General features: G+C 37.0%; 2 protein-coding genes across 2 annotated transcripts; one reads left to right on the top strand and one right to left on the bottom strand.

Annotated features, from left to right (window-relative positions):
• The first annotated feature begins 17110 nt into the window (after positions 1-17110).
• On the top strand, positions 17111-18190 carry LOC140166662 (beta-1 adrenergic receptor-like). Its single transcript, XM_072190159.1, has one exon. It carries the CDS (start codon positions 17111-17113, stop codon positions 18188-18190), a length of 1080 nt encoding a protein of 359 aa, XP_072046260.1.
• Positions 18191-19630: 1440 nt separating this feature from the next.
• LOC140166660 (uncharacterized) lies at positions 19631-20551 on the bottom strand. Its single transcript, XM_072190158.1, has one exon. The coding sequence runs from the start codon at positions 20549-20551 to the stop codon at positions 19631-19633; it is 921 nt and encodes a 306-aa protein (XP_072046259.1).
• Positions 20552-23395: the final 2844 nt, after the last annotated feature.

Below are 23395 nucleotides of genomic sequence, written 5' to 3'. Positions count from 1 at the left end.
GGTGAGATAGTTGGGTCCCCGTCGCGGCTATGGCTGCCATTGAGGAGTAGGAATGCGTGAAATTGGATTCGTCTATACATGTACTGCACTGATTTGATTTCAATTTTAACAATTAATGCTAAATATCAAAATAAAATTGTTGTTATGTTTAAGAAAATATTAAAAAGATAAATCAATATCAATCTGCCATAGTTCCCATTCTTACATACGTACGAACACAATATTTATAATTATTAATAATGCCATTAAGGGGATATACACCCCTGGCCAATTTTGTGCCTATTTTTGCATTTTTCTCAAAAATTATAGCGCATTGGTGACAAGTAAGATATTATTATAGGGGCAAGGACTACAACTATTGCACTGAATAATAAGCAAATCAAGGCAAGTAGTTATTGATTTATTTATCAAATATTGGTTTTCCCTCATTTTTGATTCCAACTCCACAACTGTTGTATGTGCTGAAATAAAATCTCCAGTGCAGTAGTTGTAGTCCTTGCCCCTATAATATACATATCTTACTTGTTCCCAATGGGCTGTAATTTTTGAGAAAAATACAAAAATAGGCATAAAATTGGCAAAGGGTGTAGTACCCCTTTAAAATGTCATGAAATTATGCTGATGTATACTTTATTCGTATCCAATTATTTGTACTTGGTGTTATTTCTTTTTTATTGTGATTTAAGACTGGTAGTCCCTAAAGAAGATTTTTACCGGGGATTTTACAGCAGAATGCAATATGTGCTGTACATACCACTTAAGTGAAATTTAACCTTCTTTAGCCAGACCAAATCATATACACAGGGCCAGGAAGAATTCTAATTTTCTTTCATGTGCAATTGTGCAAATAACCTATTCTACACTCTTAGTGGATTTGTGCATCTATCGGAAATTAGATCCTTTTTATCGTTTAGGCTTCATTGGCTTCTCATTTCCTTTCTTCCAATCTTATGCCATGATTAATATTTTGCTTTCAGGCTTTTAATACAAGTTACCTGAAGTGGCATGAAATCCAAATTGCGAAATGCGTTTCTATGTGTTTAGGCTATTACTTTATTTTTAGATTTAGAATTTACGGTAACGTGCAGGTGGTGAGCGCCGTGCATTCTCTAAATTACATTTCAGTACATTTCCGTTGTCAACCGTGTAATTGAATGGGATTATTTTTGAAATTTTAACGCTTAAAATATCACAAACAAGTAGGCATATGTTAATAAATAATATTTTAATATTATTTATTAAAATACAAGCTAAAACCGTTGGGGTTCGATAATGAACCCCACAAAACTAACCGAGTGTATGGAAAATGCCATATACGGCTGAGCGGTTTTGCCGTCTCTCTCTGTCTCTCTACCATGCCACTCAAATCAAACTATAGGGTCCTTTTTGGTCTTTGACCAACCACAGTAAGAGACTTTGTCGGGCTTTTCGGTAATGCTAAAAATTGGTATCTGTCAGTGGCAAGTTGTTCATATCTATAGTCCGGCTCCGATCTACTCAGGCTCTGGTCGCTTAAAGGTTCGGATAGCGACGTTCGCACCCGGCGTTCGCACAGTATTTTAGTAGGACCTGAGAGCAGACTAGTCAGACAAGTAGGGTCCGTTTTTTTCTTAGTTACTAGACCATGCTTTCAGAGTCCGATTACTCAAGAAACTTTTAACAGAGCTCGATGTAAACTTTTTAAAAGTCTGAGTTTATGGTCTAGTAGGCCTAACTAAGAAAAAGCGGGTCCCACTCGTCTGACTAGTTCTTACCTTCATGCTGGGGTCATTGGATGATGCGTTAACAAAACGTGGGGTATTTTGCTCACAAATTTAAAAAAATAAAACATGAGGTCGTTAGTGAGAAAATGGCAAGAAATAGTCGAAAAGACGGAATCAAACTTGTAGGTTCTCTTGGTGGCACTTGGTTGGTGGGAAAAAGGTAAAAATATTCCAAATCTTTTCCCTAGTACACTGATGTTGATTGACAATACGGTACCACACATCCAGATTCTCAATTATGGTGTATCACCATTGCCGAGTACCACCTGGTTGTACACCTGGTGTACAACCAATGAGAAATTGGATGTGTATGTAGAATTATGTCTGGGCTTCCATAATGTATCCTCTTTACTCGTGATACATGTCATGCATGTATACGACATAATCACTATTGAAAATAAAATAAACTCATGATATCGACCATTATCTGACAAGCAAAAACAATTGGCATTACATTTAGTAGGATTTGTCAATCAGTTAGGAGTCCCGTGGTACCATAATACTTGCTGGATTATGTGCATATCTTAGCTTTTGAAGTAAGTAATATTCAAACAAGGGAAGAGTCTTACGTATCATACACTGGAACATATAGAAACATTCAAACGTTACAAACTGCGCAAGATGCTTATCGTTATTCTTAATGTATCAATACAGGGAAAAGAAGAAGTAATATATTCCTTTACTAATCGCTTTATTTTATACCACTCCAGTCCAGACTTTGTATCGGGGCATGCATGGAATTATATATTTTTTCTAATATTAGGAAAACACATTTTCCTATATCTTTTATAACCAATTACCAACATTAACGTAAAAAATTAATTTATGAGCAAACTAATGGCCTATATTAAAAATTTTGAATGCTTTTTACTTATGCTAAGTCTTTGAATTTTGAGACTGCAATTGTAAGAAATCGTGCAAAATTGCATGTTTATTTGCCCATTTCCCCGAAGCTTGCAAAACTGTTAAATATTGTAATTTATTGTAACTAACTGAAACTAAACTAGCTATGTTTCATTTGAAAAAAAAACCGGATAATATTTTAATGCACAAAATTAATGCTATATTTTTCTGGAATTGAGAGTAGTTGTACCATTTCTTGTAACTGTGGAAGTCTTCTCTATACATGCATGCACTATATACTAAACAACGTAGTCTTACCACTTCTTGCAATAGGCCTACCATTGTGTAACACTTCTCTACATGATATACTGAACAACGTAGTTTTACCACTTCTTGCAATACCAATGTGTAACACTTCTCTACGTGCACTATATACTAAACAACGTAGTTTTACCACTTCTTGCAATACCAATGTGTAACACTTCTCTACATGCACTATACTAAACAACGTAGTTTTACCACTTCTTGCAATACCAATGTGTAACACTTCTCTACATGCACTATACCAAACAACGTAGTTTTACCACTTCTTGCAATAACAATGTGTAACACTTCTCTACGTGCACTATACTAAACAACGTAGTTTTACCACTTCTTGTAATACCAATGTGTAACACTTCTCTACATGCACTATACTAAACAACGTAGTTTTACCACTTCTTGCAATACCAATGTGTAACACTTCTCTGCATGCACTACACTAAACAGCGTACTAAGTTTTACCACTTCTTGCAATACCATCATGTAACACTTCTCTACATGCACTATAGGGGAGAGCGGGGAGTGTTCGCCCTAGGGGCAGGTTCGCCCACCCCTTGTTTCTCAGCACTACGGCTATCGGGGAATTTTGTGATGGCAAAATTAGGTGACATAGATCATTATAAACTTCTCATATTAGCTACGCGACATATAGGGACGTGTTCATTCGAACTGCAGCCAAAACAAAAAAATTACACCAAAACGTAATTTTTCTTGCATTAATAATGTTGTATTATCATTGATACATAAATACAGATGGTTTTAATGGAAATCTGTATTGGGAACATATGGGATTTGTCAAAGATTTAATGCAGTTATAAACTTGTATTTTGCATACCCTGAAGATAAGAAAATACGAAAATGTGCACAAGGGGCACGTTCGACCTTTTGAGGATGGGGCATGTTCGCCCTATATCTTCCCCGGGCGGACTTACCCCAAACTGGAGGGCGGACCTGCCCCATCAGCGTATTATGCAAAATATTTATAATTATACCATTAAACAAGGTAAAACTACTGAGAAGTATGTTTTTTAAAGTTATGTGGTATCAGTATAATACTCATACCACCGTTTATGTCCTAATCCATGATCTCCTCGAAGTTGTAAACACGATACGTTTAAGCTCACTTTGGACCCCTACATTTTACTCTGACCCGACCCCTGCAACAAATTTAGTGACTCCCCAGAAGAGAATAAATGCCCTGTATACTATTGCTAAATGTTTGCATTTACCGTAATATGTTATTGTTATGCAATGTTTAAACCTTTTTTGTGATCAGGGTGAACTTACCCCACCATATGGGCGAACCTGCCCCAATATGGGGCAAGTTCGCCCCTTTGCAAAACTTGTTTGTTTGCTCTATCCTGTTGCTATTGTAAGGCATATAGTTCTGGGATTGTGGCCGAATATAGCTAAGACATAGGGCTTTCACATGGGCTAATCAGGTCATCCCTAACCTTAAAATTGACATCGCTAGGTTGGTCAGAAAAATATAGGGCGAACACTCCCCGCTCTCCCCTACTAAACAGCGTAGGCCTACTTTTACCACTTCTTGCAATACCAATGTGTAACGCTTCTCTACATGTACTATACTAAACAACGTAGTTTTACCACTTCTTGCAATACCATTGTGTAACACTTCTCTATATGCACTATACTAAACAACGTAGTTTTACCACTTCTTGTAATACCAATGTGTAACACTTCTCTACATGCACTATACTAAACAACGTAGTTTTACCACTTCTTGCAATACCATTGTGTAACACTTCACTACGTGCACTATACTAAACAGCGTAGTTTTACCACTTCTTGCAATACCAATGTGTAACACTTCTCTACATGCACTATACTAAACAACGTAGTTTTACCACTTCTTGCAATACCAATGTTTAACACTTCTCTACATGCACTATACTAAACAACGTAGTTTTACCACTTCTTGTAATACCAATGTGTAACACTTCGCTACATGCACTATACTAAACAACGTAGTTTTACCACTTCTTGCAATACCAATGTGTAACACTTCTCTACGTGCACTATACTAAACAACGTAGTTTTACCACTTCTTTCAATACCAATGTGTAACACTTCTCTACACGCACTATACTAAACAATGTAGTTTTACCACTTCTTGCAATACCAATGTGTAACACTTCACTACATGCACTATACTAAACAATGTAGTTTTACCACTTTTTGCAATACCAATGTGTAATACTTCTCTAATGCACATGAATCTGAAAAGAGGAATATTAAAAAAAACATCTCTATAGTCGAGTCGAGTCCAAATGCAAAAGCTGGTTCTTTAGTCCGAATCAGTAAAACGGTTCGCTACAGTCCGAATCTTATTTTTCCAAAACTGGAGTGAGTATTTCAAATAGAAGTTACCAGGGTTCCCGCTAGGTCCAAATGTTATAGTTGGACCCCATAATCTGATAAATTTGAAAACTATGAGGTCCCAAACAATTTTGGGGAGTTTTTAGACATAAATTCTGACACGGTTATCACATGTTAGTCTCAAATGATGGGGTCCAGGTGGACCACGTAATTTTCAAAATTTGACAAATATGGAATCCCTTATGATTTTACTGTGCTAAAAGACCCCAAAATTGTCTATTCTATTCGAAACTCATACTCCCTCTGTGGAAGACTCTAGCTAAATCGTCCGGTGGGGGTAGTGTGGGCTTTAAATGGAATAGCCCAATTTATATGTGGTGGGTCAGTTCATAATTTAACTTGCGTAATAATATGATTAACATTTGTCATGTCATGTGTTATTTGTAATCGGAAAACTATTATCCATCATCAGTCCTATCAGCAGTGCTTCATATTTTACTTTAAAGCCATATTATAACATTTGCTGATGAGAACGCTCTCAAAACTCTGGTTTTTACACGATTGTAATGTACTTTAGTCAATAAAGATACTCTGCAAAAATCAAGACTTTAGGTGCTGTAGTTTTGTCAATATCCGAGATTTTGAATAAAACGATGGAACCGGCGTTTTATTATTACGATGGAAATATTAGTCGAACACGTATGCACAGTACGTACACGGCGTGCGGGATACACATGATACACACACACCCCGAGGATCGTACCGTATTACAACCACGGGAGTAACATGCAAGGGCGCTAGTAGTAAATTCCAATTTGCTATGCTTTACCCCCGGGGGGTCACTCCCATTGTGGCCTGTACACCATCCGCGATAATCAACTTTTGAAAAGCACCCTAAACAAGGATTTAACCCTTGGCTAAAACAATACCCTAAACAGGTGTTTTTACACCCTAAACAGGGATTTTATTCCTTGCATCAAATTTCATACCCTAAATATCATTTCCGCGTATTAGCAATTGCAATTTTGCTACCCTTTTTCCAATATTTCATGTTTTTGACACCCTAAACGCGTTACGCGCGTATCGTGCTTACCCACGAAAAACTACCCTTTTTACGCGTTTTCATTATTGCGGATGGTATACAGGCCACAATGGGAGCGACCCCCCCCCCCCCCGGGGGGCTTTACCTCGCTTGTTCGATTCAAAATTAAAAGGGGACATATCTGACAGTAAAAGCTAACATTTTATGGAAAATAAATACTAATCTATTTTTACAAAAATGTTATAATATGGCTTTAATAAAGCCTGTTACAGCACAAGGAAGAACACGATTGGCATCTCAATTATTTTTGTATGAGTAAGGTTTTTAAAGAAGGTCAAAGTAAACAACGGAAAGTAGTTTATTCAAACATGATGTAGGAAATCGTGTTTTCATTGAGTTGATTCCCGTTGATAGAACTGCACTGAGTTCAACTATACAAGAGCGGTAACCGCACCATAGCTGAACCATGCCCGATCGGAGCAACTATACATTTGACCTCACCTTTGACCTCAGATGTCCTTTGAAGTTTCATACTTCCCAAATGCCGCGGATTGTTTTTCCCCAGTTACAGCCCCATCGGAGGAACATTAAATTTGACCTGACCTTTGACCTCACATGACCTTGGCGGTTTCATACTACCCAAGTATCAGGGATCATTTTCTCAAGTTACAGCCCAATCGAGCAACTTTAAATTTGACCTGACCTTTGACTTCAGATGACCTTTGCCGTTTCATACTCCCCATTGCAAGTGCCGGGGATTGTTTTCCCAGAGTTACAGCCCCATCGGAGCAGCTTTAACATTTGACCTTTGACCTTGGATGACCTCAGATGCTGTTTCATGATCCCCTTATGATCAAGGATTATTTGTACCAAGTTTTAGCTCAATCGGAGTCGGACATATTTCAAAATGTTGGTAGGAACTATACAGCATTTACCTTGAAGCCTTATAGTGTGTATGTATTGATTTTCATAAATGCATCATGGGAAGGAATAACATTTGACCACCAAACCCCCACCGCACAAGTATTCACCATTATTGCGCAATCAGAGGCAACTACAGCATTCAGAGGCACTACTGTATATAGCATTTATCACATACCCTTAGTGTGTATTTTCATAAATGCATCATGGGGCGCCGTAATTTCCTGTGATCTAAATACTAACCACAAAATGGGCTATAGTGGGCGATCATTATAGACACGTCCAGTTTGGTCCATACTGTGGTATACTGTTTTAATAATACTTACAGAATTTTCACAATATTTACTTCACTTTCTTGGAAACAATATGCTTGTTATCAAAATAGCAGACAAGCTGTCTCCCAGTGCAAATCTGTGATTTAGTAGCCCAATTGGGCGACTTCTGAATCAAAATGAACCACAACTTTAAAACTATTAGCAGTAGCACCCCCTGTGTTTCTTTATCATATTCTTTACTTCTTTCTCTTTCATTTGACACCACTTGGGGGTTCATACCTTCGTGGTATTTAAAGATATGTCCATTTTAGACCAAATGGTTGGTAAGTAAGTGAGTAAGTAAGTAAGTAAGTAAGTAAGTAAGTAAGCAAGTAAGTAAGCAAGTAAGTAAGTAACATACACTCATATAGGCTGAGACCATTTCATGGTTCAGCAATAATATTATTATACATGCAATAAGAATAAAACAGTGTAAAGACAAGTTAGCTTGTCATGTCAGCGCCATCTATTATACTGCAACAAATTAATAATAGGACGATGGCGTTGTTTGCGGAATTCCATGTATCGACCAGGCCTGGTATCAACTTTAAAAAAAAAAGCAGATGTAAATACCATAGTAAGAAAAATCTTAGTGCGATTGGACACGTAGATTACCAACTTATTAAAGTTTATTCATTCGTTTTTGTTGTCTAATCATCACTTCGAGTGCTCGAATTTATGCATTAAAAAATTACGACGCTCATTTGGAAATCCGAAGCATTTTACTATTTTGTCATGAACCGATTTTCGAGCCGGCCGATTTTTAAAGAAAAGAAGAAGAAGAAAAAACCGTAGGCTATAATAGGGCTAGCCACATAATATTCAAAGAACTAATATGGATAGGTTATATATAAGGTAAATATACGCTGTACTTGATTTTATATATGGTCGTTTCTCTAAATACACGTGATCAATGAATGCAACAATGAAACATTTAATTCTATGTATTCTAGATACTAGACCTCTCCACTTGCCCATTGTGCATACCCCCTTGATTATTAAATTTAAGCATACAACTCTGATGTGTGCACATCTGATCTTTTCAGTCACCGTACTCCCTCTGTTTGTTAGCTTCCCAAGTGATTTTTCTCGGGCTTTCGCGAAACTGGTAGATTCTAAAATTGTTCAGTACTGAAGTGAGCCATTATAACTATGTCATTAAGATACGATATGTTGCCTTCAAATATAAGCCTATGTATATACTTTACTTTTAATGTCAATAATTATATAAAAAATATTATAACCATTTACTGGTATTTTGATGTTATTATCGCTATAATTTCGAGTTCAACTGAATGCGTTCGTCATGATTAATAACATATTTTCATTTATCAAATGGCATCTATAGATACCCGATTAAGTCAGAAACGATATATTTTGCCGTTGCGTCATCATGTTTCTAAAACCATAGCTGAAATCAATTATTTATACATTGCACAATTCAAGGCACCAATCTTATTTTGTACGTTGATATATTTAATATACCGTATGTATTCCATACTAAAATCATGTTTCCAAAAACACTAGCATATGCCTATTATTCAAACACTAGCATATGCCTATTACTATTTCTACATTGCATAATTCAAGGAAGCAATCTTATGTTTGTAAGTTAATATTTTTAATATCATTATGTATATGATATTTCAAACTAAAAGCTCTCAGCTTGTTGTGATGGTGTCACACGGAGTAAATGTCTAGATAAATTATTCACATTTTATATGCTTTATCGTCATGGTTACACATTATTAAGTGACAACATCCTAAACTACTCAAGTCAGGCACAACAACATAATTAATTAGCGTTGATAAACTACCTGATAGCAGCAGTAGATGTGAGCATCGATAAACTATACTAGTATCAGCAGTAAATGTGAACATCGATCAAACTACCTGATATCAGCAGTACATGTGAGTATTGATAAACTACCTGATAGCAGCAGTAGATGTGAACGTTGATAAACTACCTGATATCAGCAGTAGATGTGAGCGTTGATAAACTACCTGATATCAGCAGTAGATATGAGCGTTGATAAACTACTGATATCAGCAGTAGATGTGAGCGTTGATAAACTACCTGATATCAGCAGTAGATGTGAGCGTTGATAAACTACCTGATAGCAGCAGTAGATGTGAACGTTGATAAACTATCTGATAGCAGCAGTAGATGTGAGCGTTGATAAACTACTGATATCAGCAGTAGATGTGAGCATTGATAAACTATACCTGATATCAGCAGTAGATGTGAGCATTGATAAACTACCTGATATCAGCAGTAGATGTGAGCGTTGATAAACTACCTGATAGCAGCAGTAGATGTGAGCGTTGATAAACTACCTGATATCAACAGTAGATGTGAGTATTGATAAACTACCTGATAGCAGCAGTAGATGTGAGCATTGATAAACTATACCTGATATCAGCAGTAGATGTGAGCATTGATAAACTACCTGATAGCAGCAGTAGATGTGAGCATTGATAAACTATACCTGATATCAGCAGTAGATGTGAGCATTGATAAACTACCTGATAGCAGCAGTAGATGTGAGCGTTGATAAACTACCTGAAGCAGCAGTAGATGTGAACATTGATAACTTTCCTGATATCATCAGTAGATGTGAGCGTTGATAAACTACCTGATAGCAGCAGTAGATGTGAGCATTGATAAACTATACCTGACATCAGCAGTAGATGTGAGCATTGATAAACTACCTGGTACCAGCAGTAGATGTGAGCATTGATAAACTACCTGATAGCAGCAGTAGATGTGAGCGTTGATAAACTACTGATATCAGCAGTAGATGTGAGCGTTGATAAACTACCTGATATCAGCAGTAGATGTGAGCGTTGATAAACTACCTGATATCAGCAGTAGATGTGAGCATTGATAAACTATACCTGATATCAGCAGTAGATGTGAGCATTGATAAACTACCTGATATCAGCAGTAGATGTGAGCGTTGATAAACTACCTGATATCAGCAGTAGATGTGAGCGTTGATAAACTACCTGATATCCGCAGTAGATGTGAGCATTGATAAACTACCTGATAGCAGCAGTAGATGTGAGCGTTGATAAACTACCTGATATCAACAGTAGATGTGAGTATTGATAAACTACCTGATAGCAGCAGTAGATGTGAGCGTTGATAACTACCTGATATCAGCAGTAGATGTGAGCATTGATAAACTACCTGATATCAGCAGTAGATGTGAGCATTTGTAAACTACCTGACATCAGCAGTAGATGTGAGCATTGATAAACTACCTGATAGCAGCAGTAGATGTGAGCATTGATAAACTACCTGACATCAGCAGTAGATGTGAGCGTTGATAAACTACTGATATCAGCAGTAGATGTGAGCGTTGATAAACTACCTGATATCAGCAGTAGATGTGAGCGTTGATAAACTACCTGATATCAGCAGTAGATGTGAGCATTGATAAACTATACCTGATATCAGCAGTAGATGTGAGCATTGATAAACTACCTGATATCAGCAGTAGATGTGAGCGTTGATAAACTACCTGATATCAGCAGTAGATGTGAGCGTTGATAAACTACCTGATAGCAGCAGTAGATGTGAGCGTTGATAAACTACCTGATATCAACAGTAGATGTGAGTATTGATAAACTACCTGATAGCAGCAGTAGGCGTGAGCATTGATAAACTACCTGATATCAGGAGTAGATGTGAGCATTGATAAACTACCTGATAGCAGCAGTAGATGTGAGCGTTGATAAACTACCTGATATCAACAGTAGATGCGAGTATTGATAAACTACCTGATAGCAGCAGTAGATGTGAGCGTTGATAACTACCTGATATCAGCAGTAGATGTGAGCATTGATAAACTACCTGATATCAGCAGTAGATGTGAGCATTTGTAAACTACCTGATAGCAGCAGTAGATGTGAGCGTTGATAAACTACCTGATATCAGCAGTAGATGTGAGCGTTGATAAACTACCTGATATCAGCAGTAGATGTGAGCGTTGATAAACTACCTGATATCAACAGTAGATGTGAGCATTGATAAACTATACCTGATATCAGCAGTAGATGTGAGCATTGATAAACTACCTGATATCAGCAGTAGATGTGAGCGTTGATAAACTACCTGATAGCAGCAGTAGATGTGAGCGTTGATAAACTACCTGATATCAACAGTAGATGTGAGTATTGATAAACTACCTGATAGCAGCAGTAGATGTGAGCATTGATAAACTATACCTGATATCAGCAGTAGATGTGAGCATTGATAAACTACCTGATAGCAGCAGTAGATGTGAGCGTTGATAAACTACCTGAAGCAGCAGTAGATGTGAACATTGATAACTTTCCTGATATCATCAGTAGATGTGAGCGTTGATAAACTACCTGATAGCAGCAGTAGATGTGAGCATTGATAAACTATACCTGACATCAGCAGTAGATGTGAGCATTGATAAACTACCTGATATCAGCAGTAGATGTGAGCATTGATAAACTACCTGATAGCAGCAGTAGATGTGAGCATTGATAAACTACCTGATATCAGCAGTAGATGTGAGCATTGATAAACTACCTGATAGCAGCAGTAGATGTGAGCATTGATAAACTACCTGATAGCAGCAGTAGATGTGAGTATTGATAAACTACCTCATATCAGCAGTAGATGTGAGCATTGATAAACTACCTGATATCAGCAGTAGATGTGAGCATTGATAAACTACCTGATAGCAGCAGTAGATGTGAGCATTGATAAACTACCTGATATCAGCAGTAGATGTGAGCGTTGATAAACTACCTGATATCAACAGTAGATGTGAGCGTTGATAAACTACCTGATAGCAGCAGTAGATGTGAGTATTGATAAACTACCTCATATCAGCAGTAGATGTGAGCATTGATAAACTACCTGATATCAGCAGTAGATGTGAGCATTGATAAACTACCTGATAGCAGCAGTAGATGTGAGCATTGATAAACTACATGATAGCAACAGTAGATGTGAGCATTGATAAACTACCTGATATCAACAGTAGATGTGAGCGTTGATAAACTACCTGATAGCAGCAGTAGATGTGAGTATTGATAAACTACCTGATAGCAGCAGTAGATGTGAGCACTGATAAACTACCTGATATCAGCAGTAGATGTGAGCATTGATAAACTACCTGATAGCAGCAGTAGATGTGAGCGTTGATAAACTACCTGATAGCAGCAGTAGATGTGAGTATTGATAAACTACCTGATATCAGCAGTAGATGTGAGCATTGATAAACTACCTGATATCAGCAGTAGATGTGAGCATTGATAAACTACCTGATAGCAGCAGTAGATGTGAGCGTTGATAAACTACCTGATATCAGCAGTAGATGTGAGCATTGATAAACTATACCTGATATCAGCAATAGATGTTAGCATTGATAAACTACCTGATATCAGCAGTAGATGTGAGCGTTGATAAACTACCTGATATCAGTAGTAGATGTGAGCGTTGATAAACTACCTGATAGCAGCAGTAGATGTGAGCGTTGATAAACTACTGATATCAGCAGTAGATGTGAGCATTGATAAACTACCTGATATCAGCAGTAGATGTGAGCATTGATAAACTACCTGATAGCAGCAGTAGATGTGAGCATTGATAAACTACCTGATATCAGCAGTAGATGTGAGCGTTGATAACTACCTGATATCAGCAGTAGATGTGGGCATTGATAAACTACCTGATATCAGCAGTAGATGTGAGCGTTGATAAACTACCTGATATCAACAGTAGATGTGAGTATTGATAAACTACCTGATATCAGCAGTAGATGTGAGCGTTGATAAACTACCTGATATCAACAGTAGATGTGAGTATTGATAAACTACCTGATAGCAGCAGTAGATGTGAGCGTTGATAAACTATACCTGATATCAACAGTAGACGTAAGCATTGATAAACTACCTGATATCAGCAGTAGATGTGAGCGTTGATAACTACCTGATATCAGCAGTAGATGTGGGCATTGATAAACTACCTGATATCAGCAGTAGATGTGAGCATTGATAAACTATACCTGATATCAACAGTAGACGTAAGCATTGATAAACTACCTGATATCAGCAGTAGATGTGAGCGTTGATAACTACCTGATATCAGCAGTAGATGTGAGTATTGATAAACTACCTGATAGCAGCAGTAGATGTGAGCGTTGATAAACTATACCTGATATCAACAGTAGACGTAAGCATTGATAAACTACCTGATATCAGCAGTAGATGTGAGCGTTGATAACTACCTGATATCAGCAGTAGATGTGAGCATTGATAAACTATACCTGATATCAACAGTAGACGTAAGCATTGAAAAACTACCTGATATCAGCAGTAGATATATGTGAGCATTGATAAACTATATATGATACCAGCAGTAGATGTGAGCATTGATAAACTACCTGATATCAGCAGTAGATGTGAGCATTAATAAACTACATGATATCAGCAGTAGATGTGAACGTTGATAAACTACCTGATAGCAGCAGTAGATGTGAGCGTTTGTAACCAACTGATATCAGCAGTAGATGTGAGCGTTGATAAACTATATACCTGATATTAGCAGTAGATGTGAGCGTTGATAAACTATTGATATCAACAGTAGATATGAGCGTTGATAAACTACCTGACATCAGCAGTAGATGTTAGCGTTGATAAACTACCTATATTATTTATTATTAATGGTTTATTAAAACAATGCACTCGCAGCAAAAAGCTGAATTACAACATCATTTACATATCAAAAATTAACACAAAAATATCACAACTATGGTAAGAGAAAATATATACAACAATTAAATGAGACTACAACATAAACAACAATGACAAATCAAACTGAAGCCGAAACTAAAACCAACCTCAGTACAAGCAGCAGAGAGAACTGCAGAAACTACGCAGCACAGAGAATACAAAATGGTCAAAACTATTTCATCTATGTGTGCGTACTTTCGGCAGCGTTATCATGTTGCTATTGCGGAGAGGAACTTTGACTACTTCGGATCTCAACTTAGGAAGCCAGCTGCGAAATTGTTGCGACTCATACAGTTTGGTAGCAAAATCTAAGCAGATCTTGTCGCGCCTGCTTCTCAGATCGGACATGTTACATGTGACGAGGGCATCTTGGTAAAAAATGTAGTTACCACCCAAGACGATTCTGCACGCCCTCTTCTGAATACGCTCCAAAGCCAGGTGTTGTTTCTCAGTAAGCCCCGGATGCCAAACGGGCACCGCGTATTCAAGAAGGGGGCGCACAGTAGATGTGAGCAGCAGTAGATGTGAGCATTGATAAACTACCTGATAGCAGCAGTAGATGTGAGCATTGATAAACTACCTGACATCAGCAGTAGGTGTGAGCGTTGATAAACTATTGACATCAGCAGTAGATATGAGCGTTGATAAACTACCTAATATCAGCAGTAGATCTGAGCGTTGGTGAACTACTGATATCAGCAGTAGATGTCAGCATTGATAAACTATACCTGATATCGTCAGTAGATGTGAACGTTGATAAACTACCTGATAGCAGCAGTAGATGTGAGCGTTGATAAACTACCTGATAGCAGCAGAAGATAGATGCGAGCATTGATATACTATCAGTAGTAGATGTGAGCATTGATAATTTATACCTGACATCAACGGTAGACGTAAGCATTGAAAAACTACCTGATATCAGTCGTAGATAGATGTGTGCATTAATAAACTATGATATCAGCAGTAGACGTAAGCATTGAAAAATTACCTGATATCAGCAGTAGATAGACGTGATCATTGATAAACCACCTGATAGCAGCAGTAGATGTGAGCATTGATAAACCACCTGATAGCAGCAGTAGATGTGAGCATTGATAAACCACCTGATAGCAGCAGTAGATGTGAGCATTGATAAACTATTGATATCAGCAGTAAATGTGAGCGTTGATAAACTACCTGATAACAGCAGTAGATAAGAGCGTTGATAAACTACATGATATCAGCAGTAGATGTGAACGTTGATAAACTATTGATTTTAGCAGTAGATATAAACTACCTGATAGCAGCAGTATAGATGTGAGTATTGATAAACTACCTGATATCCGCAGTAGATGTGAGCATTGATAAACTACCTGATATCAGCAGTAGATGTGAGCGTTGATAAACTACCTGATATCAGCAGTAGATGTGAACGTTGATAAACTATTGATTTTAGCAGTAGATATGAGCGTTGATAAACTACCTGATATCAGCAGTAGATGTGAGCGTTGAAAAACTACCTGATATCAGCAGTAGATGTGAGTATTGATAAACTACCTGATATCTGCAGAAAATGTGAGCATTAATAAACCACCTGATAGCAGCAGTAGATATGAGCATTGATAAACTATCTGATACTATTAATTAGTGGTAAAAAACAACCAATATCAGCATTTATCATTTTTACACTTAAAAGCTTTTAAGTTTATTAATGTATTGTCGAAAATGTTTATCAATAATATTGAAAGACACAAAATTTATATTTCCCCGAACATAATTTTCAGTTCTTGCCATTAACGTCATCAGAATAAAATAGTTTCTCACGCTAAATTTTAGGCAATTAGAACTGAGAGCTTGACATGAGCTTGACATGTTTGAGATCATAATCATCCTATAATTAACTTGGCTAATTAAGAGCAGTAACAATTAACATTAAGGTTATTAATAAAGGCACCCTGGAATACATTAGCTTACACTTATTTTAACCATGTACATATTAGCTTAGTACTAAAAATGGCCTTCAACACATGATACAATAAAAAATACGCGTCAATACACTGTGAAAAATATATATGCGGTAATTTTACGAAAACTTACCGAAACTGTTCCGTAAAGAATGTTCTGTAGAAAATAACTAATTTCCGTACACTCCGAATAATGTCAAATTTGACATGAATTGAGTAAATGTTTTATATAATTTCTGGTCAAATTTGACTACAACATTTTAAGAGTGTAAAAATATGGACACAATTGTTCGTAATAGCGTAGTTTACAAAATATTTTTTATGGCACAGACTTTTGCTGCCAGATATTTCAGCACATAATAAATTTATAGCACATAAATTTTTTACAGTGTACCACTAAACAAGTATACTTTATCATGGGTTTATTGTCGGAACTAAAATGATGTTCCATTTATTTTAATGACATGACAAACACTATGGAATTCGAACATGAAGTAATTAAGTTTAACTAATCAATATCCTTTGCGATATGAAGAAATCTTACTGGACATTTACCTATATTAAAATCTGTATACCAATCGTCTATGAAAGGTTCTGTCACATTGTTGATTAGTCGTTCAATCAGAACAGTAAGTCATTACGGACTTTCAGAAAATTCTGCAATGGCTTGTTAGCAATATAAACTTTCTACGCTCTGATTCTCCGAGACCACGTAAAACAATTGTACTGAGCTTGTTGGTTTCTATGTTTTTACCTATCTTCTCATATGCCATTTGATTATATATTTTCATACGTTCTTGTACACTTTCAGTGATAATAAGACTATAATAGCAAAACACCATCAAAATGACATTGTCAAATATAGTCAGCAATGATTCTTTAGATGATTATAATATGTCAGCCGTGCAGTCACCTAATATGGTAGTTTTTCAGTCATACGCAGAAAGACAATTGGCAGCAGCAATTTTGATTATCCTATTCATCATTACAATGATTGGCAACATCTTAGTTCTTCTTTCTGTTTTATTATCAAAGAAATTAAGAACTTCTACGAATGCCTTCGTGGTCAATTTAAGTGTAGCTGATCTGCTTGGAGGTTTGAGTCTCGCCTTATATTCCATAAGTGTTCTATCCGGTTATCGGTCGTTATCAGATAGCCTATGCAAACTCAATGCATTTATATCACTTCTTGGTTTTGGGTGTAGCGTTTATACTCTACCTTTCATCGCGTTCAATAGATTTATATTAATTACAAAACCAACTACATATCGGTGGCTTTATACTTCAAAGAAAATTACCGTAATGTTGGCAGTTACTTGGCTGGTGCCTTTCTTTGTCGCTCTTCTACCAATTGTATCACATTTTGGGGAGTTCGGGTTCGACGCTACATATTCCGTGTGTACAGTGACTAGTTCTGGTCGTAAAATTGAAACGATTTTCATTTTTGTGAATCTAGCCATGTTTTACCCATTTCAACTGCTGATTATATTTGCCTGTTACGGACTAATTTTGAGACACATTCAAAATCACGGAAGGAAGATTACTGCTTGTGATTCCAGAGGGGCTGCCACGGCAACCGTATCCACTTCTACAGACAGTGCTAGTCGTCATCGCAGTCGTCGAGAAAATGGCTTACAAAAACGCCTTCATAAACGACAGATTAGTGTTACCAAAAACTCATTTTACATTGTTTGCGCGTTTTTTATATGCATCACACCTTTCAACGTGTCTCGCACTTGCTTAAATAATACTAGTGGTGGAATAGTTTACGAATTTGTATTTTATTCTTTCATATTATATGTAGCAAATTCGTGTTTAAATCCATTCTTTTATGCAAGAAACCCAGATTTTAGAAAAGTATTCCGATGTATAATATGTTTAAAATTTGCAGATATACCGGACAAAGTATCTTTATGCAAATATTAACATTAATGCATGATCTCAACTAAGCATCATTTATATGTCATCGGGCGTTGCCCTTAATGCTCTGCGTGCTAGCCATTGCGCTTCAATGAAAAAAGTTCAAGTTTTGAAATATTTTCTCAAAATATCAAGAGCTATCTTAAGAACTACTGAATCAATACTAGGCTTGTTTGTACTCATTTTAATGCATTTTTCATGCTGATTCCAAATATGGTCATGAAAATTTACATTTCTGAAATTTTTGAATTTTTAAATTTTTTTAAAAACTTGTCGTCTGCAGTCGACACCCGCGTGAAGCATACTATCATAATAGTCTGCAAGACTTGTAGCAATGTACGTTTTCCATGATTTTCCTCGCAAAACAAATCGTACTGAACATTGCAGTTCTGTTTTCTACATGTTTTTACTCAACATATCATCTTTCATTGGATTATATATTTTTATATATTCTTTTGCACTTTCAGTGATATAGCAGATCATTGTCAACATAATATTGTCAATATCAGTCAGCATTTGGATGGTCGTACTATACGGCCGTGCAATCAAAAGAGATTATTTCACTTTGTTTGTGCGGGGTTTTTTTTTGTGGGGGGGGGATGCAAGCACCGTTCAACTTGTTTAGCATTTCGATACTAATAGTTTACAAATTCTCCTTTTATTCTGTCATATTATACGCAGCTGATTCGTGTTTAAATTCATTATTTTATGCAAGAAACCAAGACTTTATGAAAGAATACGATTACGGCCATATATTTTCTGCAGATATTAACTTCAATGTGGACTCCATTCAGATATTAACAGAACTTTCCAAGTGGACAACATTTCAATGTCTTCAAGTTGTGTTATCATTATTAATGCTTATATGGCTCAAACTAAGGATCTGGTCTGAGCATGATTTCATGATGCTTCGTGTATAGGCTGGATCGAGAAGATTAAATTCTTTTTTTGTACAATCTACTATCAAAATGATAAATCACGTTAATTATTTATAACCGACGCTTGCCATATTCAACCATATTGTGTTTTGGTCTCTCCTGTTAAAAGTGCGAAAACATTTCAAACGTATCCGGTTTTCACCTTTGTTGAATTAATTCCAACTTTAAATTAAAACAATTGGGCTATTCCATTTAAATTCCCCACTACCCATGTGGAAGATTTTAGAAATAATTATCTTCCACAGTGGGAGTATGTATTTCAAATGGAATGAATACATTAGTAGCTTGAAATTCACAATCCCTCTGTGCAAGATTCAGGTTGAATCTTTATCAGAGGACGTATGAAATTCAAATGGAGCTGCCTAATGTGTTCATTCCATTTGAAATTCATATTCCCCCTGTGGAAGATATTTTAAAATCTTCCACAGCAGTAGTGTGGATTTTAAATGTAATACGGTAGCCCAAAATGTGTTTATTGTGTTGATAATCTCCTGAGTACTCATACACATCAGGATCTTGCTACCAGTCTGTGTTTGTGTAACTTCAGATAATACTTCATACTATCATCTGCAGCTTGAAGTACATCACTTGGTATTTCTGATCGCGAAGGTAATTCTTTAGGTTTGCCAAAACCTGAACTGCCACCGCCTACTGAGTTCTTATGCAATTCCGTTGACTCGAAAATATACATGACCTCTTTAGGCGCCATCCAATTGTCAAACAGCGTTTCTTTCTTCTGTTTGCTCCATGTGACTATGTCATCAGTGAATGGTATGCCGATGTTTTGACAGTATAATTTCATCGTACCATATGGGTCTTCTAAGACATCATCTGCGTCCAAAATAATCGGCATCCTGTCATCCCTCTTCTGCAAGAAGTCCACAAAGTCGCACATCTCTTTGTAAAATAACCCGGATGGTATAATATCAGGAGCCAATGTCTGCAGTGGGCCTTCTTGAACACGTTTTGAGCGACACATTTTCGGATCTTGTTGAAACTTCCTCAATGATGCAAATGCTCTCACAGGATGTCTAATGAGAAATGTATGATGATATCCATTCGGAAGCATATCATAGTAGTGCCCATCGATGTCGTCAATTATTTCTTTGACAAATATAAATTTCTTGCCAGGGTAGTCCATTTCCAGTTTCTCTTTGACCCATGCGCGAGAAGTGCCCTCACCGGCAGCTAGGGAATAGAAATGAGCTGGCGCAGAACTGTTGTCTTTGCGACTCATGATGGCCATAACACTTTGCTCAGGGTCGGGGTCATCTTTGAACTTCTTAGCCGATGTGTATGGTTCGCACCACACCATCGAGTGGTCTACATTAGACATGGCTCGAAGGAATGCTGTGGACAGAGATCTCGGTGCACACCAGAGGATTACGCGGCGTTGTGCTTCTTGAGCAGACGTTACTGGTGCAGCCATCTGAAAATTATGTACAAAATCGGTTTACATACTTGACCCTCAGCTACCACACTATAGAATTTATAATACCCTCATTCACATCCTTTATCTTCAGCTACCAAACTAAGATATTATAATACCCTCATTCACATCCTTGATTTTCAGCTACCAGTACCACACTAAAGAGATTATAATACCCTCAGTCATATCCTTGATCCTCAGCTTCCACACTATAGAAATTATAATGCCCTCAATCACATTTTTGATTATGATACCCTCATTCACATCCTTGAACTTCAGCTACCACACTAAGAGATTATAATACCCTCATTCACATCCTTGATCTTGACCTACCATACTAAGAGATTATAATACCCTAATCCACATCCTCGATCTTCAGCTACCGTAATACCCTCATTCACATCCTTGATCTTCAGTTACCACACTATGAGATTATAATACCCTCATTCACATCCTTGAGCTACCACACTATAGCGATTGTAATAACCTCATCATTCATATCCTTGATCCTCAGCTACCACACTAAGAGATAATATTACCCTCATGGACATCCTTGATCTTCAGCAACCTCAATAAGAGGTTATAATACCCTTATTCACATCCTTGAACTTCAGCTGCCCCAATAAGAAGTTCTAATACCCTCATTCACACCCTTGATCTTCAGCTACCACACTAAGAGATTATACCCTAATTCACATCCTTGATCTTCAGCTACCACACTATAGCGATTGTAATACCCTCATTCATATCATTGATCCTCAGCTACCACACTAAGAGATTATAATACCTTTATTCACATCCGTGATCCTCAGCTACCACACAAAGATATTATAATATCCTCATTCACATCCTTGATCCTCAGCTACCACACAATAGAGATTATTATACTCTCATTCACATCCTTGATCTTCAGCTACCGCACTAAGAGATTATAATACACTCATTCACATCCTTGATCCTCAGCTACCACATTAAGAGATAATATTATCGTCATTCGTATCCTTGATCCTCAGCTACCACACTATATAGATTATAATACCCTTATTCACATCCTTGATCTTTAGCTCCCACACTATATAGATTATAATACCCTTATTCACATCCTTGATCCTCAGCTCCCACACTATATAGATTATAATACCCTTATTCACATCCTTGATCCTCAGCTACCACACTAAGAAGTTATCATACCCTCATGCACATCCTTGATCTTCAGCTACCACACTAAGAGATTATAACACCATCATGGACATCCTTGATCTTCAGCTACCTTAATAAGAGATTATAATACCCTTATTCACATCCTTGATCTTCAGCTACCCCAATAAGAAGTTATAATACCCTCATTCACATCCTTGATCTTCAGCTACCACACTAAGAGATTATAATACCCTCATTCACATCCTTGATCTTCAGCTACCACACTAAGAGATTATAATACTCTCATTCACACCCTTGATCTTCAGCTACCGTAATGCCCTAATTTACATCCTTGATCCTCAGTCACCACACTAAGAGATTATAATTGTTACGAGTCGTACTTGACTCAAGGCCAAAATCACCTTTTACCCGAACTCACACGAATGCACAACACAAATACACTGTTCGTTTAAGCTAACAAAATCTAAGTCTTTAATTGAAAGCAAGTTTCGTTTGGTACAATATAATGACTACAAATGCACATATACATTAATCAAATATAATCACTCTTTATCTATTTTGTACTTAGCCAGCATTCTTCTTCTTGGTGATCATAAAGTTCTTGTAATGTTCTGGACGACTGATGTAATATATCCCTATTCACTTGTCCTGCGACAATCAGCGAAGTCCTTTGTACACTTGCATTGATAACTCCTTGCGTATAAAATCCTTACACGAAAATGGTGTTCTCCAAACACGTTTACAACTCCTTGCGCAATTATCCTATACTAAACTCCTTGCGCCGTCCTCATATGCTAAACTCCTTGCGCCGTTCTCCTATGCTAAACTCCTTGCGCAGTTCTCCAAATTTAACTCCTTGCGCTGCTTTCTCCAAACTTGGTGCTATTTCCACCTTTCACACAATATCTTCAGGAAGCAGGACTGCGATGCAGCTGTCCCCACTTATTTTGACAGTTGCGTTGAATCAAAATACCAGACTTCAGCAAGTCGACAGAAGAATATATTTCCTTTCTTGGAAGAATAACGTTCTTTGACGTATTCTAGATCTTCTCCGACAACACTGGTAAATAGTAGTACTTTGACTACATAAAATATTTCTGGTTTGTAATTTCCTTTCTTTCAAGGAATTGGACTGTAAGCATAGCCCAGATCAACACTATCAACTGTGTCAATATTGTTTACATTTTCTTATTATATACCAAGCTTGGTAAAAACCCCATTCTATTCTGGGCCATTTACTGCCTTCACATTATGTTCAATCTGGGGAATTCCAAAGTCTTAATTATAACATTAACCTTTCACATGACATCACTTCCTGAGGGGAAATCCCATTACATCACTTCCTGAGGGGAAATCCCATTACATCATTTTCAGGGGTTTCCAAATATTCCAAATTAGATATGATTCAGCTTGTTTTGCTCAATTTGAGAGGGGAATTCCCCAAAATGTCATCACTCATGTAACTTTGTAAACAAAGATAAACCATCAAATTAAATTACTCAGGGCACATCACACCCTCCCCCTTAAAAGAAGAAAGTTTGAATGTAATGAAAACTTTCTTAATTGTTTTCTTCTTTTACATCAACTTCAACTTAATGTTAACATTGAGTGCTTAACTCAACATACACAGTGACTACTTGTCACACAAGTTCCTTTTTAAAAGGAATTTTCGTTTGCCAGTTT

The sequence above is a fragment of the Amphiura filiformis genome, chromosome 12 (genome assembly GCF_039555335.1).
Source record: "Amphiura filiformis chromosome 12, Afil_fr2py, whole genome shotgun sequence".
Lineage (NCBI taxonomy): Eukaryota > Metazoa > Echinodermata > Ophiuroidea > Amphilepidida > Amphiuridae > Amphiura > Amphiura filiformis.
The sequence above is the reverse complement of the archived record's forward strand: the minus strand, read 5'-3'. Positions and strand labels throughout refer to the sequence as shown.